This window comes from Pongo pygmaeus, chromosome 22 (assembly GCF_028885625.2).
Source record: "Pongo pygmaeus isolate AG05252 chromosome 22, NHGRI_mPonPyg2-v2.0_pri, whole genome shotgun sequence".
Classification (NCBI taxonomy): domain Eukaryota; kingdom Metazoa; phylum Chordata; class Mammalia; order Primates; family Hominidae; genus Pongo; species Pongo pygmaeus.
In genome coordinates, this window is record NC_072395.2 from 59,205,645 (window position 1) to 59,223,389 (window position 17,745).

Consider the following 17,745-nt stretch of genomic DNA (forward strand, 5'->3'; position numbering starts at 1 on the left):
GCCTGCTTCCAAGCTTCCATCAAGTCAGGGAGTGGAGCAAAGAGGGAAGGCAGCCCCTGCACTGTAGGGACCCTTATGCACAGAGGCATTGAGACTGCCTGTTCCTCTTGGAAGCTTCTCTCACGAGGCAGCTGGGTTTTTGGAGCTTCTCTGCTTCATGTCTTGCTTCATGTCTTGCTTCCCACCCTAGGGTTCCAGATTCTGTTCTTCCCTAGTATTGGCAAGGTTTTTTATAGATAGCTCTTGGATACATTTGGAAGTAATGTTTACAAATGGTGAGAGAGATGGCATCTGACATTTTTTTCTAAACACATGCCAATGTTTATCCTTTCCCCACTAATTTCAATAATTTGGCCTAACACTTTTGTCACATATTCTGACTCTTTATTCTGATCCATTCATCTACTCTGGCATCCCCACATGGTTTTAAGTACTGGAGCTTTACTGTATGTCTTGGTATCAGGCCAAGCAAACCTTGTTAGTGAGAAAGCTTTAAAGCTTTCTCAGCAATTGCTACACATTTTTTTATCCTGATGAATTTTAGAACTTACCAATACCAGAACTGACATCTTCACAGCATTGTATCCTGTCAACAACCTAGTCTGAACCTCAATGGTTCAGGTTTCCTTTGCACATACAGGCCCTGAGAACTCATATGTTAAGGGTTTATTGTTGTGAATGAGAATTTTTTTTTTTTAAACATGTGGCTCTATCTATCTGATCACCTTATTGAACTGAGAATGGTTCTATGGACTTGACTGTTATCTTGGACTGACAACTGTACTGTCTGGAAATGACAGTTTCTCCTTCCTTTCAGTTTTTGTGCCTGTCTATCCCACATGCCTGTGCTGGTCAGGATTTCCAGGACAATAGTGAATAGTAGTCGGGACAACAGGCTGGTTCTGATTCCACTGTTCCTAACATTCTACCAAGAAGCATGTTTTTTTTCTATTTTGGTAGTTTTATGTTAGGTAGCCTTATCAAGTTAGGACTTTTTTTTTTACCCAAGCTAAAGAAAGTACCCAAAATAAAGAAATTTTATCAGGAACAGGTATAAATTAAGAAATGTATTTCAACACCTGCTAAAATTACCACTTATTTTTCTATTATGGCAACAAATTACATTAATAGATTTTCACTGTTACTGTTTATCCTGGGAGAAAGCATACTTGTGAACTTTTTTAGGTACTGTGCTTTGGAACCAGATTTGGAAGTGAGATGAAATGTCAGCTGTACTCTCCTGGTTAGGTATGATTTCTGGGTCAGGTTTGCCTGATAAATGAAGTGAGATGCTTGTAACTTTGCTCTAGAATAGTTTCTACTGCATGGGAATGATCTGTTCCTTGAGGATTTGTCACAGTCTGCCCACAATGGACTGGATTTGGCATGTAGGATGTTAATTCCTATTTACTTTGCAAGAAAAATACAGTTTAGCAAGCAACAGAAACATACTGAACATGAACCTCACCGTCCCTCTCTCAGCTGTAGCTCCTTCTGCGTCTGCAACCTGGCTTGTTCCCACGACAAAGGAACATCATATTTTTTCAAATGGTTTTTAAAAAAATACACACATATCTGACCATCTTCACTCAGCGCCTCTGAAAAAACAATACAAAAACCGATAAAGAGGCCAGCCTGGCCAACAAAGAGGCCAGCCTGGCCAACCCTGTCTCAAAAAAAAAAAAAAAAAAAAAAAAAAAAACAGGTACAAATAATATTTAAAGAGCTACAGGTGGCATGTGCTTAAATTCACTGATTTAAGTGCAAGCCCTTTGATTAAAGTTACACAATTATGTGACTTCCACACTTGGGTTAAATAGGCTCCCAGTGTCCATGCATCACTCAAAGTCCAGACAGGCTTACATCCAGACTGGCAGGGCCAGTAATGACTACTCAAAAGCCACAAAATCCTCTCTAAGAGCCATCTTAGGGGGCCTGTTTCAGGGAGGTGAGTTCAGGCTCTACCAGAACCTTCCTAGCCTGTCTCAATGTTTTTAAGTCACTCACTTGAAGAGGGAAGTCCTAAGGAAAGGAAGGATAGAGACCCAGAAGAAAAGCAGCAACTAAACATCTTCCTTTGCAGAAACTGGACCAGGAAAGTCTCGTGAGGAGCTGATCCCATCGCACCAAGCTCTAACTACCTGATGTAACAGGAAGCCGGGGGGGCGTCCAGTCTCTCAGCTTGTGGTTGATACACAAGGCGATGAGATCATCCCATGGGATCTCCATGACCGAGGGGCCTGCCCCATGGACTGGGGAGGGGCTCTTGCTCTTCCACCTACAGTAGGTTCTGTGGAGCAGGTTCTCCACCTGGGACTGGAGGACAGGCTGTGTCTGGCGTGAGCTGGGGATCTGGGAAGCGTACTGGACAACCATGGAGCACACGGGGAGCCAGGGGGCTGGGGAGAAAGTGCCTCATTAGTTACAGGTTTGGCCAAAATACAGGTGAAAATGTACATGAAAACATTTTTAACTCTCTACATTTTCTCAGGAGAAGGCAACTGTGAAGTTGAGAAGTCTGCTTTCTAAACACAGCGGAACCACAGTTGTTGAGGGGGAAGAGCAGCTTGCTCCCAGGGTCTAGGTGAGGGAGGCAGACAGTCCCCCTTAACAGTGTTGCTAGCAAAGTTCTACCCAGAAGCTCTGACTGTACAGGCCTGTGGTTGTGCCTAGGAAATCTGTATTTTAACAAGCACCCAGATGAGTCTGGTATAAGTGGTCTTAGCTTATTTTGGGGAACCCCAATCTAGCCAGAGCACTGAGGGCTTGTGCTGAGTGGTTTGCTTCCCTTTGGGTTCCTTCAATAATGAGCATGAGTTAGACCTACTACAGACCACACCCCACAATTTAGAAGGGCGCCTGAGGCCCAAAGGGGAGTGTCTGTGCTAATGCCACAACTTCTGCCAGATAAACAGCTCATTCCCTTCTGAGTGCATGGGAAGGAGCAGCCCCATGCCATACTGGGCTTGAGCCAGCCAGATGGCCTGTAGGATCTGTGTCAAAACAGCCCAGAGACCTCAGCCAGGAACAGGGGCACAGCCAGAGCCATAGAACAAGGCCTCTTTGACAAAGAAAGAATGTTAAATCAGCACCGAGTGCCATGGCCGTGGCTTGGGGACAGGGCTACATGGTCCCCACGCTCTTTGCCCCTGGCTTGTCTGTTCTGAAAACAGGGACCCTGTGGGGCAGGCAGGACAGGATCAGGGTTGGTGTTCCTCCCAGTACCACTTGTTGCTTTCCTCCTGAGGCTGAGTGAATTCCCATGGACTGCCTTGCTGGTCAGGAAAGGCTAACAGCCCCCACTCCACAAAACCCAGCTTGTTCTGGCCCATGAACCCAAAGGACCAAAGGAAGGTGCAGGCGAGCACAGCATGGAGACACATGGAGGTGGACATGCAGCCCTCACACTGGTGCCCAACACCTGCCAGACGGTTACTACGGTGAGAAGGAAGCCTGAGGCTTGGCTGCAGCCACCCACCAGACCTCCCCAGCTCAAGCACGTACCCCCCTGGGGTGGAAGGTCCATCTGCGGAAGCTGGAACCCAAGCACAGCCTGCTTCAGCCAGGCCAGGTGCTCTGGGGCATTCCAGTGCAGGTGAGGAAGCAGCCGGCTGCCCCCTGCCTCAGCAAACTCAGTGACAGGCCAGGACAGGTCACACAGCTGTTCAGAGGACACCACGGAAGCCAGGAACTGCAGCACACTGTTAAACAGCTCAATGATGGCGCCAGGCTCCTGAGAAGCGAGACCGCCCAGACGCCTCTCTCTCCTGTCATGGAAAAAGCGGCCACTAAACTCATGGCCAATCCCGTCTTCGACGTACTGAATGAGAGTCTGGCAGCAGAGGTCAAGGGAATGGGGGCAGTGGGAAACCAGCCACTGCACTGCTTGCAAAACCTGAGAACAAAGACAGAAGAGACTTGGTTGAACAATTCACACTGTTTTTCAAAAACAGCTTTCTGAAAGGGCTTGATCCCCCAAGGTTGCCCACAGCAGATAACACCAGAGTACTGGGCTCTCAACTCTGGTAGGAAAGGGAACAGAAGTGTCCTATGCAGTTGAGGTTAGCCTTCTAGGGCTCTGGAGACATGTCCAGTAGAGGCACTAAAGAGAGCCCCCAGATCCCACCTGGCCTGAGGAGGAGTGTGACCTGCGTGGTTGCCCCGTGGAAGGGCCCAGGCCCTCAGGAAACCAGCCCTGAACATCCCCTTCACCATGCACAGAAATGGAGTCTTTTCCTTTTTGGAAGGACTAACAGCTTCACTATGTGCCAAGATGCCTTCACACCCTATAGTTATCTTACTTCCTGTAGTTATTTTAATTCCTGGCACCTCTTTCTCTAAATTGTTAGCAAAGACTCCTGCTGCCCTATTCTTTTTTTTTTTTTTTGAGAAGGGGGCCTTGCTATGTTGCCCAGGCTGGTCTCAAACTCCTGAGCTCAAACAGTCCTCCTGCTTCAGCCTCCCGAGTAGCTGAGACTATAGGTGCGAGGAGCCACCACGCCCAGCTTCAGACTTCCTTTTTAAAGGAAACATCAAATAACATTATTTCTTCATATATTCAGAGGACAATTACCCTAGAAAAATAATTTCTGTATCTGACCTTCAGATATAAGACATGTTCATATTTTAAATTCATAGAAACAAAAACACTAAAAAATTTTACATGAACAATTTAATTTGCAGATAGCAGGATTGTGGGCAAATTTTATCTTTTATTTTGATTTCTGTTTATGTTTTTAGAAAGTTATCTGTATAAAACATACAACTGCTGCCAGGCGCAGTGGCACACCACAGTAGTCCCATATACTTGGGAGGCTGAAGTGGGAAGATTGCATGAGCCCTGTAGTTTGAGGTTGCAGGGAGCTATCATCATGCCACTATACTGGGTGACAATAAAACCCTGTCTCTTAAGAAAAAAAATGCAAACGCTAATATACACTCAATTCAAGATACAGCAAAAGGGGAAAAAACAAAATATCTTGACAGACCATTAAAAATGATGAAACCTTACCTTAGTTGAACCTTGTAGATCATTAATGGAATCAGGGATCTCGGTAACAGTGTAATCTGAAATCAGCTTAGCTGAAACCAAGTCCTGTAGCATCAGACCTTTAAGAGAGACACAGATGAAGGTCACTCGCATTCTGCTCTCAGCACACCTGCTAACACATCTCACTGTGCTGACCCCACCCAGTCCTGCAGTGGACAGTCACCATAGGGGTTGCTGTCTCAGTGATTCCTGACCCCAACACTACTGGACCATCCTCAGACCCAGGGCCTCCACCCATTTATTAAACAATGCTGCTTCATAAACGAGACTTCTTTCACAAACCATCTTCTACTTCCTTCTCAACGGCGTCCCCTCCTGGGCTAGGCACAAGAACCACCAGAGGAAGCGCAGGCTGGAAGGGCTTGGCCTGCAGGAGCTGCTTGAGCTGCAGCAAGGCCGACAGCCAGTACACGTCCTCCTCTGCCGTGTCCTCACTCTTCATTTTGGGGGGAAGCAGCAGCATGAGCCCACTGGCTCCCAGGAGGTCCTTCTGTGTCTCCACAGCATCAATGGCACCATCACTGAGGGCGCCATGGGCCACCTGCAACAGCATCAAGATCATCAGGAGAGATGCACCATGGGATGCATCAGCAGTGATTGATCTGCCCCAGAGCAAGTGCAGCCAAAGCTCTCCATGCACTAAATATTGACTGTACTCCAGACAGGCCTCCAAGGGCACAGCTGGGCATACCCTGTAGTTATCTTACTTCCTGTAGTTATTTTAATTCCTGGCCCCTCTTTCCCTAAATCCAATGTTAGCGAAGACTCCCCCCAACCTTTTTTTTTTGAGAAGCGGGTCTTGTTATATTGCCCAGGCTGGTCTTGAACTCCTGGGCTCAAGCAGTCCTCCTGGTTCAGCCTCCTGAGTAGCTGAGATTACAGGTTCGAGAAGCCACCATGCCTAGCTTCAGACTTCCTTTTTAAAGGAAACGTCAAATAACATTGTTTCTTCATATATTCAGAGGACAATCACCCTAGAAAAATAATTTCTATATCTGCCCTTCAGATATAAGACATGTTCATATTTTATTTTATTTGTATTTACTTATTTTTTGAGATGGAGTCTCACTCTATCACCCAGGCTGGATTGCAGTGGCACGATCTCAGCTCCCTGCAACTTCCGCCCCCTGGGTTCAAGCAATTCTCCTGCCTCAGCCTCCCTAGTAGCTGGGATTACAGGGGCCCACCACCACACCCAGCTAATTTTCGTATTTTTAATGGAGACGGGGTTTCACCATGTTGGCCAGGCTGGTCTCGAACTCCTGACCTCAAGTGATCAGCCTGCCTCGGCCTCCCAAAGTGCTGGGATTACAGGTGTGAGCCACTGCGCCCACCCATGTTGATATTTTAAATTTATAGAAACAAAAATGAGAATAAATGCAACAGAATTAGTGCAAGAAACAGCCAGGTCAACAGGTAATTTAGCCTCCAGCTAGAATTGTGTTTGACCATATTACTATAATTTTAATTAACTTTAAACAGGTATAAAAAAGTTAAAGCTAGGCACAGTGGCTCATGACTGTAATCCCAGCACTTGGGGAGGCCAAGGCAGGAGAACTGTTTGAGGCCAGGAGCCAGGAATTCAAGACCAGCCTGGGCAACATAGCAAGACCCCATCTCTACAAAAATAAACAAAAATATAAGCCCATAATAATAGAAAGAGGGAAGACAAGCCAGCAGCAGATGAGGGATTCTGATAAATTTCTAGAAAGCAGCAAATAGTTGTGACCAATCCCTGGGTTAGGGAAGCAGAGGATGCCATACCTAAAGGCTGCAGGTGTGGGTGTGTAAGGAGTCAGGTTGACTGAGCCTGCAAAAGCCCTGTATACCCAGGCCCTGCAGACACCAGGAGCCAAGGTGAAGTTCAGAGCCTGACCCTATCGGCGGCACCCACCACTGCAGGCAATCTCTATGCACAACCAGTCCCCCTGGGCCCCTGAACAGGAGTCCTGAGAGGATCCAGATGGAGGGACATGGTCAGGCACAGTGGAAGGGACTCAGCGCCAAACCACTCCCAACCCTACCCTGAGAATACCAGCAGCTCCCCAGAAAGCAGATGGCACAAGTCCTTTCCAGAAAAACTGAACAGTCTAGGGAACAGACATCCAGATCCAGACATTTGGGAGTCCCTCTAAAAAGCCTGGCTTGCCATTTAGCTACCTTCCACCCCGCCCCAGACACAGAACTTCTTGGCTAGCCTTTTAGGGCCTCACTCAGATATAGACAGACAGCCTTGGGTAAGGCATCTGAGGAGGGCCTCCAACATAAAAGAGATAAACTGGAGTAACAGAGAGGAAAAAAAAAAAAAGAGGAACCAGATAATACGTGAACCAAAGAAAACTTAGACCCCAAAAACCCTAATTTCCTTGGAAAGATAAGATGATGCATCCAAAAAATAAGATGCTATGAAAAAGTCATGATAAGAAGAAAGAGGAAATAATATATATGGAATAAAAAATTCAGTAGGACAATTGGAAAATAAAGTAAGGAAATCTTTCAAAACACAGTAGGAAGAGATGAGATTGAAAATAGGATAGAAAATAGGATAAGAAACTCAGAGGATCAATTGATGAGGCCTAACATCTATCTAATAGAAGTTCAAGAGAGAACAGAAAAAAGACAGAGCATCATAAAGACATGAAAATGTCCCAGAAGTGAAATAGGAGTCTCTAGCCTGAAAGGACCTGCTAAGCCCTGCACAGTGAGTGAAGGTAGTAGTGCCAGTGTAACAAAGTCAATTTTCAGGACGCCATGAACAGAGAGAAAAGGCTTCCGTAGAGAAACAAAACCAGGCCACACAGAAAGGAACAGGAATAGTACAGCAACAGTGGATGCTAGGTGACAGTGGAGCAAAACTGGAAGGAAAATAATTTTCTTTCTTTTGAGATAGGGTCTTCCTCTGTCATCAACGCTGGAGTGCAGTGGTGCAATCACGGCTCACTGCAGCCTCGAACTCCCAGGTTCAAGCAATCTTCCCACCTCAGCTTCCCAAGCTACTAGAACTACAGGCACACACCACCATGCCCAGCGAATTTTTGTATTTTTTATAGAGACAGGGTTTCACCGCGTTGCCCAGGCTGGTCTCGAACTCCTGCACTCAAAACAATCTGCTCACTTCGGCCTCCCAAAGTGCTGGGATTATAGGCATAAGCCACTATGCGCGGCTAGGAAAATAATTTTCTACCTATAATTTTACAAACGTAGCTAAACTATGAAGCAAATGTCAGAATGAAATAAATGCATTTTCTTTTTCTTTCCCTCAGCTTAAGCTATTTTGTTAATAAAATCATTTTCATAATGGAAAGGACTCAGAAAATTCCCCTCACATGACATATACCATCCAACAAGGGGCTGAACCAAGAAAAAATACTGCAGCTGCTGCTAATGGCAACACTGAGCGAGCACCTGGCCTGTGCCAGGCACTGTCCTATGCAGTCTGTGTTTGCACTCACTTTATCCTCAAGAGCCAGATGAACATCTCCACCAGACAGCACCTGCAGAGGCTTGGGCAGTTTATTTTACCGTCTCTGAGTAAAATAGGGATAATAAGTAACAGTACCCATACACAGGTGGCAAAGACACTAGGGAACTTGCCCAAGGTCACAGAGCTTCCAGGTGGAGGAGCAGGGACATGTGCTCACAATGATGGCACTAAGGCACATGCTGCCTGGATGGAGACCAGCCCACAGATGAGAGTTCCAGGACAGAGGGAACATGGATGGATCAAGTGAAGTGTTAGAACATTTGGAAAACTCTACCGAGATATATACGGCCCCCCAGTAAAAATTAAAGAGATAAAGAGAATTACATTAAGTGAGACAATAAGGCAACTCTATTTCTTGCAGGAAAAAAATAATTGTGGTTATAGAACACTACTGGTTCTGAGGTGAATAGCAGTCACAGAGCCATCAAAATATGACCCCACTCACTGAAGTAATACAAAGTGATAGTGTAGCTATCCCGGGAAGACGTGGAAGGCCGAGCAGGACCATGGCACAAGAGGACACGCTGTACCTAGTATGGTATGCAGTGGCCAAGAGGGCCCCCCTGATTCTGCCTAGTGTTCATGCCCATGTGTGATCTCCTGCCCCGTGAGTTGGGCCTAGCCACTCACTTCTGACAGACAGAAGCCAACAAAAGCAACAGGATGTCACTTCTATGTTTAGGTTATAAACACACTCAGACTTCCATCTAGGCTCATCTCTTGCTCACTCTGATGAAAGCCAGCTGCCATGCTGTCAGCTGGGGAGAGGCCCACGTGGCAGGAACTGAGGAAGTCTTTGGCCACAGCCTGCAAGGAAGTGAATCCTGACACAAGCTCACTAGAGTGAGCTGGGAAGTAGATACCCTTCAGTCAAGCTTTCAGATGAGACCACAATCCTAGCCAACATTTTGATTTCCACCCATGAGAAACCTTGAGCCAGAAGACCCAAGCTAAGCTACACCTGGATTCCTGACCCACAGATACCATGATGACAGACATTATTTTAAGCTGCTATGTTAGGAGTAATTAGTTATTTAGGAATAAGGTAACTAATACATTTATATTAATGGGAAGTCAGCAGAGAACATTTAAATGGATAAACTGAGAAATGGCTGTGTAAGTGTGTGATCTGGAAACACGAGAAAAATGCGGCCCTGAAGAAAGGAGTTAAGAGAGGAAGGAGGAGCTACTATGTCTCATTTTAAATCATGTGGGTGGCATTATTTGACTTCTTTTTAAGTACATGGAAGTGTTACTTTCTTAAACGAAAATGAAGGTAACAGCAACAGTAAACTAATTTCCAGTAGATGAAATGTGACTTTGTAACCCCAGGAGAAGGGAAGAATTTGCACCAAGAAGTTACTGTTACCTCAGAATGGCAAGAGCATGGATGGCTCTTATCATCATCTTTATACTTCTTTTACATTTCCTCATTTTTTAAAAGTTTTGTGTACGTATTACATTTAGGAAATCCAATATATAGTATTAAAAGAAAAAGTAAAGAAGCAGGCTGGGCTTGATGCCCACTGCTCAATTTGACTGGCTTAAAAAAATAATTTTTTAAACGACATGTACGGACAGACATAATACTTGCTTCTGAGCCTCCCACAGTCTTTCAAAACCACATTAGGGAATAAGCAGTATTTGCATGGTTCCAGTGATATCTGGGAGTAAGTGAAAGTAATGAAAACACAGAAGTAAACACAAAGTAATTATAGTTCACCTTTATACACACGTTAACAGAAATCATCTGATCCCCTTTGCTGCTAAGCGAGTTGAAAAGCGAAAGCGTCTGAATCCCACCAGCATCGCTGGATGTGTCATCCACTGAGCCTTCATCTCCCATGAACTTGACTTTTAACCAATTTGCTAGAATTCTACAGATTAAAAAAAAACAAAAAACAAAAAAAACACTTGAAGAATCTAATTCGAAATTTGAATTATAAAGACTTTCAGGAAAAGAAGAAAGAGAAATATCACACAGACCTAGGTCCACAAATACCAAATCTTACTATGAAGCTGACCTGCACAAAACAGGCTGTTGTTTTAAAATGGAGCAACAATCTTTACTCGTTGTTTTTTTTTTTTTTTTTTTTGAGACAGGGTCTCGCTCTGTCGCCCAAGCTAGAGTGCAATGGCACAAACTTGGCTCACTGCAGGAAGCAAACCTGCCTCAGCTTTCTCAGTAGCTGAGACTACAGGCACGGGCCACCATGCCCAGCTAATTTTTCCATTTTTTTTGTAGAGTCTCACCCAAAGGGTCTCACTATGTTGCTCATGCTGGCCTCAAACTCCTGGGCTCAAGCAATCCTCCCTCCACAGCCTCCCCAGTTGCTGGGATTACAGGCATGAGCCACTGCTCCCAGCTTCTACTTGTTCTTAATTGGGCAGGAGGAGGGGGCACTCCATTCCATTAGAATGGAACTGGGTCATTCTAATGTGACTTAAAATTCTGAAGCATTAAGATTTTCAGCAATAGAAAACATCCCTAGAGTTTGAAATACATGTTTTTTACAGAACAAATTTCTCATACCTAAGACCTTAAGAATTCTTAAGTGACATACAAACTTAGCAAATGAGAAGACAGCTATTTTGTTTTAAGAAATGACTCATCAGCTGGGCGTAGTGGCTCACGCCTGTAATCCCAGCACCTTGGGAGGCCAAGGCAGGTGGATCGCTTGAGCCCAGTTTGAGACCAGCCTGGGCAACATGGCAAAACCCTGTCTCTACAAAAAATATACAAAACTAAGCTGGGCGTGGCGGTGTGCGCCTGTAATCCCAGCTACTTGGGAGGCTGAGGCAGGAAAATTGCTTGAACCCGAGGTGGAGGTTGCAGTGAACAAAGATCATGCCACCACATGCCAGCCTGGGCGACAGAGTGAGACTCCATCTCAAAAAAAAAAAAAAAAAAGAATACAGGCTTTCTAAGTGAAAAGGTGTTCTGCAAATTAGTAACAGTGATGGTTGCAAAACCCTGTGAATATATCTAAAAATCACTGAAATGTACACTTTAAATGGGTGAAGTTTATGGTATGTGAATAACATTTCAATAAAGCTATTTTAAAAATAAACTGTAAGCCAGGTGTGGTGGCTCACGCCTGTAATCCCAAAACCTTGGTAGACTGAAGCATGCAGATTGCTTGAGCCCAGGAGTTCAAGACCAGCCTGGGCAACATAGTGAAACCCCATCTTTAAAAAAAAAACATTAACCAGGCATGGTGGCACACGCCTGTAGTTCCAGCTACTCAGGAGGCTGAGGTGAGAAGATCAATTGAGCCCTGGAGGTCGAGGCTGCGGTGAGCTGTTATCACACCACTGCCCTCTAGCCTGGGTGATAACAAAGCAAGACCCTGTCTCAAAAAAACATGAAGAGACTGTAGTTGCTTTAAAAACATGACTTCTGTATGCTATTTGGTTACAGAAAATAAGATCATGTCAATTTTTTCTTTTTTAAAATGCCAAAAGTTTCTTTAAGGGGAAAAAAATGGAACTATAGTAAATAGACTATAAACTATCTTACTGAAGAGTCTAAAATGAAGCAGGTCTATCAATGTACCTTAACACAGCTTGAAATAACAATCAACTCTTAAATGCTTTTGGTCTAAGACTGTTGCCAAGTAATATGGTTTGGATTTGTGTCCCCACCCAAATCTCATGTTGAACTGTAAGCCCCAGTGTTGGAGGAGGGGCCTGGTGGGAAGTGATTGTATCACGGGGGTGGAATCCCCCTCGCTGTTCTCATGATAGTGAGCTCTCACGAGATCTGGTTAAGTGTGTGACAACTCCCCCTTTGCTGTTCTCATGATAGTGAGCTCTCATGAGATCTGGTTAAGTGTGTGACAACTCCCCCTCACTGTTCTCATGATAGTGAGCTCTCATGAGATCTGGTTAAGTGTGAGACAACTCCTCCTCACTGTTCTCATGATAGTGAGCTCTCAACAAGATCTGGTTAAGTGTGTGACAACTCCCCCTCGCTGTTCTCATGATAGTGAGCTCTCACGAGATCTGGTTGTGTAACAACTCCCCCTCACTGTTCTCATGATAGTGAGCTCTCAACAAGATCTGGTTAAGTGTGTGGCAACTCACCCTCGCTGTTCTCATGATAGTGAGCTCTCAGGAGATCTGGTTAAGAGTGTGGAAACTCCCCATAGCTGTTCTCATGATAGTGAGCTCTCAGGAGATCTGGTTGTGTGGCAACTCCCCCTTGCTGTTCTCATGAAAGTGAGCCTCGCGAGACCTGGTTAAGTGTGCAGCACCTCCCCCTTGCTGTTCTCATTATAGTGAGCTCTCACGAGATCTGGTTGTTTAGAAGTGTGTGGCACCTCCCACTTTGCTGTTCTCATGATAGGGAGTTCTCACGAGATCTGGTTAAGCGTGTGGCATCTCCCCCTTCAATCTCTCTTCCTCCTGCTTTGGCCATGTAAGACATGCCTCCCTCCCCTTAGCCTTCTACCATGATTGTGGGTTTCCTGAGGCCTCCCCAGCCATGCTTCCTGTACAGCCGAGCCAATTAAACCTCTTTATAAAGTACCCAGTGTCAGTTATTTCTTTAAAGCAGTGTGAGAACGGACTAATACACCAAGTTTATGGAATAGAAATTGAAATAATCAAATCTAAAGTTTCAACTTAAAATCATGAGCAAAACAGACTGTAAATCCAAGCATTAAAACATAAAGCTACACTTCCGAGTTCCCATCACACATAAGGGGAATACCTGGCCCTGGCCCGCAACTCTGCCCTGCCCACTCACTCCACCTCTTGGAAACCCCACAGGGGAAACCCTTACTGACCTGCCACAGCTCTCTGGGGACTGCTCCTCTCCATCCGGCAACACCAGCACCAGCTTCCAAAACACATGCTCCTGCCTCCCAGGGAGGTGCTCAGCCACAAGGGATGGCAGGTCCAGAGACGCCCATGCCACATCACTGGGAGGAACAGACCACCATGGATTAGCCAGTGTGTGAGACCCTTCCTTGCAGGAGCAGCACACACATCCTATGAGCAGGAAGGGGCAGGCTGGAGGAAAATCAGGTTCAGAGGCTGAACTCCAAACTAGAAACCAAGTCTGGAGGTCATCGAAGAGACCTCAGTTGGAGATGCATGAGGGGGGCTGCCAGTGTGACAGACTGGGGAACAGGGGGATCACCAGGGGGTGCGCAGAAGGGTGCAGCATGACAGACCTCAGCAGCTGCTGGTAGAAGTGCTGAACCTTCATCTGGTGAGCCGTCTTGTTTCTGAGCCGCCTTAACCTGCAAAGGAAAGCAGAATGACAGTGTCCCCGCAGGAGCTTAGTGAAAAGTACTGGCTAGTGTCCCCTGGGGAATACTCAGGAGACTGAAAAACACATTTTCTGCCAATGAAACAGGTTAGAGGATTCCTTCATTCCACAAATATCATGTTAAGTATCCACTGTGTGCTGGCCATGGGAGATTCAGCAATAAACAGACAAAATCCTGCCCTTCGAGAACATAGGCTCTAATGGGGAGAGAACAGCATCTCTAAGTGGCTGGCCTGGCATGTGGGAGGTGTCGGCACTGTGGGCAAATGCTGCCAGGTGGGGCTGGAGCCAGGGTGCGTGTTGCAATCTCACTCAGGGTGGTCAGGTGATATGTGAGCAAAGACCTGAAGGAAACGGGGGAGCCAGCGTGACAACTTCTGGAAACAGCAGAGGGCATGGCTGTGCCAGGCCATAGCTGGACCTGGCGTGTTTGGGGAGAGCAGTGAGGGCAGCGGGGGAGGGGGTGGGTCCACAATGCAGAGACTCGGGGAGTGCTAGGGACGCCGCCGAGAGGCAACGCCACCTGGCTGAGCTGTCGGACGATCCCTCTGTTGTGGTGCTGAGGACACGATCGGGGCCCAGGGTGGAAGCTGGCAGACAGGTGCTGCAGCAACATTCCAGTGAGGTGGAGAAAACTGCCATGCCCTTGGTGCGTTTTGAGGGCAGAGCTGAGGATGCTGGGTCTGAGAGAGATGCAAGCCCAGGTTTGTGCCCTAAGCACAGGAGGACAGGACGGCATCCTATGAGCAGGAAGGGGCAGGGTGGGGGAAAATCAGGTTTAGAGGTTAAACCATGAACTGGAAACCAAGTCTGGAACTCAGGGAAGAGGCCTCAGTTGGAGATGCATGATGGGGGCTGTCAGTGACAGACGGGTGACGGGGCTATCACCAGGGGCTGCGCAGAAGGGAAGGGCAGAGGGCAGAGGTCTGGGCTGAGGGGGCAGGGTGGAGGGCTCAGACAAGGAGACTGAGGCTGACAAGGGCAGCTACGGAGGGGGGACACAAGAAGCCATGACTCCCGGAGAAGGCCAGGTCACTATGTGAAGGCAGCCAATGGGTCAGAGGAGCCAGCCCCAGCCCTGGCCTCACAGCGTGCCTGCAACAGGCTGGGACTGCCACCCCCACTGCCGGCGCGGAACCTGATGGGGCCAAATGAAACCCACAAGACAGTTTTCAGAGGGAACATCCAGTGATGACCGGGAGGAGGACAAGACATGACATGAGGCCCCAGCGGTGTGCCTGCTAGGTCCTCCAGGCTGCCTCCCCAGTCCCCACCCACTGGGAGGCCAGGGAGCCCTGAGGCCAGGCAAGAGGTGGCACCTACATGGGTTCTAAATGAAGGCCAAGCCCAGCATGGCCAGGAATGCAGGCTGAGGGGAGTCCTGGCATGGCCCTGAGGAGCCGGTTCTGCTCAGGGTGACCAGGAGGAGTGGCAGGGAGGACCAGGGCCACACCAAGGGGCCTCGAGGGAAATACTGGAAGGTAGAGGTGGAGTCTGGAAGATGCTGCCACAGAAAGGGGGCAGTGTGTGAAGGAGATGGCGGGAGGAACAGAGGGATGGGGCAGGGATGGGATCGGAAGACACAGGCCAGCGTGGACCTCGGGCTCCTCCAACAAGGATGGACGTGGCAAGTACTTAAACTGGGATGAGCAGGAAAAGAACAGGTGATGCAGAGTTAAACTCAGGCACCAGGACACTGAGTCTTTCAAGGTGAACTCAGAGCTCTGCTTTACCAGTGGAACAAGTCACACGTCCACAGCTGTGGGAGACAACCTTCAAAATGCAACCCTGTGCCTGTCCTCGCCTCCAGGCTTCACCTATCTTCACCCTCCAAACACACACATTAATTCAGCTCCTGGTAAAACCAAGTGGGGGCAGGGGAGCCCTGACGAGGCAGGCGGCAGCTGATGCTGACCTGGTGCAGGAGATGCCCAATCTCCCTGCATGGCCCAGGTCCAGGAGGCCCCTGGCCAGGTTCTCCTCAGCAATGGGACACTCTGCACTGGGCGCCAGTGCCCTCAGCCGGTCGCTCACGTCCACGCAGCAGGGCGCAGCAGGGAAAGCCCGCATTTGGCGCCTCAGTTTCTTGCGGGCTGTGACAGCTTCCCTCCACCTGGGGACATGAAAATGTATCATCACACAGTGTTTTCAGGGTCTTCAAACTGAGAAACACATTGCAGTCAGAACTCAGGCATGGGGAAAGAAGGACATCAAATGAGTGTGGTGAGAAATGAAACTACTGAACGTGAACAGTTAATACTGAATGAGCTTTGGAGGCTGACTTGGCAATATGGATACAGATTTAAGATACATGTACCCAGCCGGGTGCAGTGGCTCACGCCTGTAATCCCAGCACTTTGGGAGGCCAAGGCGGGCAGACTACCTGAGCTCAAGAGTTCAAGACCAGCCTGCGCAACACAGTGAAACCCAATCTCTACTAAAATACAAAAAATTAGCCGGGCATGGTGGCGGGCGACTGTGGTCCCAGCTACTTGGGAGGCTGAGGCAGGAGAATCCCTTAAACCCAGGAGGTGGAGGTTGCAGTGAGTCGAGATCACACCACTGCACTCCAGCCTGGTTGACGCAGCAAGGCTCTGTCTCAAAAAAAAAAGATACATATACCCCTTGACCCACAGCCACCACTGATAGGAATTTATGTCCACACCCACGTGCCTGTGTGCAAACGGGTGAGATGTCTGTCTATACAATGACAGTCACCGCAACAGTCTTTACCAGAGCTAAAAAGAGCTACGGCCAGGCTCGGTGGCTCACGCCTGTAATCCCAGCACTTTGGGAGGCCGAGGCGGGCGGATCACGAGGTCAGGAGTTCGAGAGCAGCCTGGCCAATATAGTGAAACCCCATCTCTACTAAAAATAAAAAAAACAAAATTAGCCGAGCATGATGGCGCACGCCTGTAGTCCCAGCTATTCAGGAGGCTGAGGCAGAAGAATCACTTGAACCTGGGAGGTGGAGGTTGCAGTGAGCTGTGATTGCGCCACTGCACTCCAGCCTGGGTGACAGAGTGAGACTCCATCTCAAAAAAAAAAAAAGCCACATGAAAGTCCATCAACAGAAGACCAGGAAGGTCATTTATGGTACATTCTCACACTGACCTCAAGACCACTGGCAACGGGGACAGCTCAGCATGCTGCTACAGCCAAGCCTCCACCTCATATCACATGGAGCAAAAGAAGGCTCAGAGCAAAGTAGGGATCATGAGCCCATCTGTGCCAACAGCCACAAGAAAGGACAGAAAGTCTCTGGATGGTTTCGCAAGCAGCTGCTGCTCGCACAATGGACAGGGGTCTGTTGTAGAAGGAAGACTCACTTCTCCCCATACTCCCTTTTATACTGTTCCAACTGCCAAGGACACTATTACTGATTTTCCATTTTATTATGAAATGAATCATACAACATACATAACACATATATGCTCAATTATAAGATTAATAAATCATTGAGCACCTGTGCACTTACATCCAGTTGAGAAGTTGTGGCCATGAAAGGCACCACCTCCCATTCCCAAAAGTAACCACTATGCTGAGATTATGATCATTATTTTCCTTCTTTTCTTTAGGGTTATACCACTATATATAAATCCGAAACAACCTATTTAGTTTGAATATACACTATTTGTATATTCCCTATTAATTGCTTTTTCTCCACTACTTATATTTTGAGAATTCACCCTTATTGGTGCATGCAGCCATAATCTGGCTTGTTCACAGCTGTCTCCCAGCACCTAGTGCAGTGGGCAAATGGCAGGCACCCTATAAATATTAGTTGACATACACAGCAGCCACCACGTCCCAATCTAACTCCTGACTTTTCCCCTTATATTGTGTGCGTGTGTGTGTGTGTGTGTAATCAAGTATTTCTGAAATGCAGTATAATCCAATTAGAGTCTATTTTAGGTATTAATTGCTATAACT

At 47.2% G+C, this 17,745-nt stretch overlaps 1 protein-coding gene across 2 annotated transcripts in view; it reads right to left on the minus strand.

Moving 5' to 3' along the window:
• The window catches only part of MCM3AP (minichromosome maintenance complex component 3 associated protein), a 50,421-nt gene that overhangs the window by 6,044 nt on the left and 26,632 nt on the right, over window positions 1–17,745 (minus strand). For both annotated transcript variants that reach the window (XM_054468377.2, XM_054468378.2), the window contains exons 18-26: window positions 15,728–15,925; window positions 13,715–13,783; window positions 13,325–13,459; window positions 10,258–10,411; window positions 5,333–5,591; window positions 5,012–5,109; window positions 3,505–3,895; window positions 2,142–2,399; window positions 1,469–1,598 (exon numbers count right to left, since the gene is read on the minus strand). In XM_054468377.2, coding sequence (XP_054324352.1) covers window positions 1,469–1,598; window positions 2,142–2,399; window positions 3,505–3,895; window positions 5,012–5,109; window positions 5,333–5,591; window positions 10,258–10,411; window positions 13,325–13,459; window positions 13,715–13,783; window positions 15,728–15,925 — 1,692 coding nt within the window. The remainder of the gene's footprint in view (window positions 1–1,468; window positions 1,599–2,141; window positions 2,400–3,504; window positions 3,896–5,011; window positions 5,110–5,332; window positions 5,592–10,257; window positions 10,412–13,324; window positions 13,460–13,714; window positions 13,784–15,727; window positions 15,926–17,745) is intronic.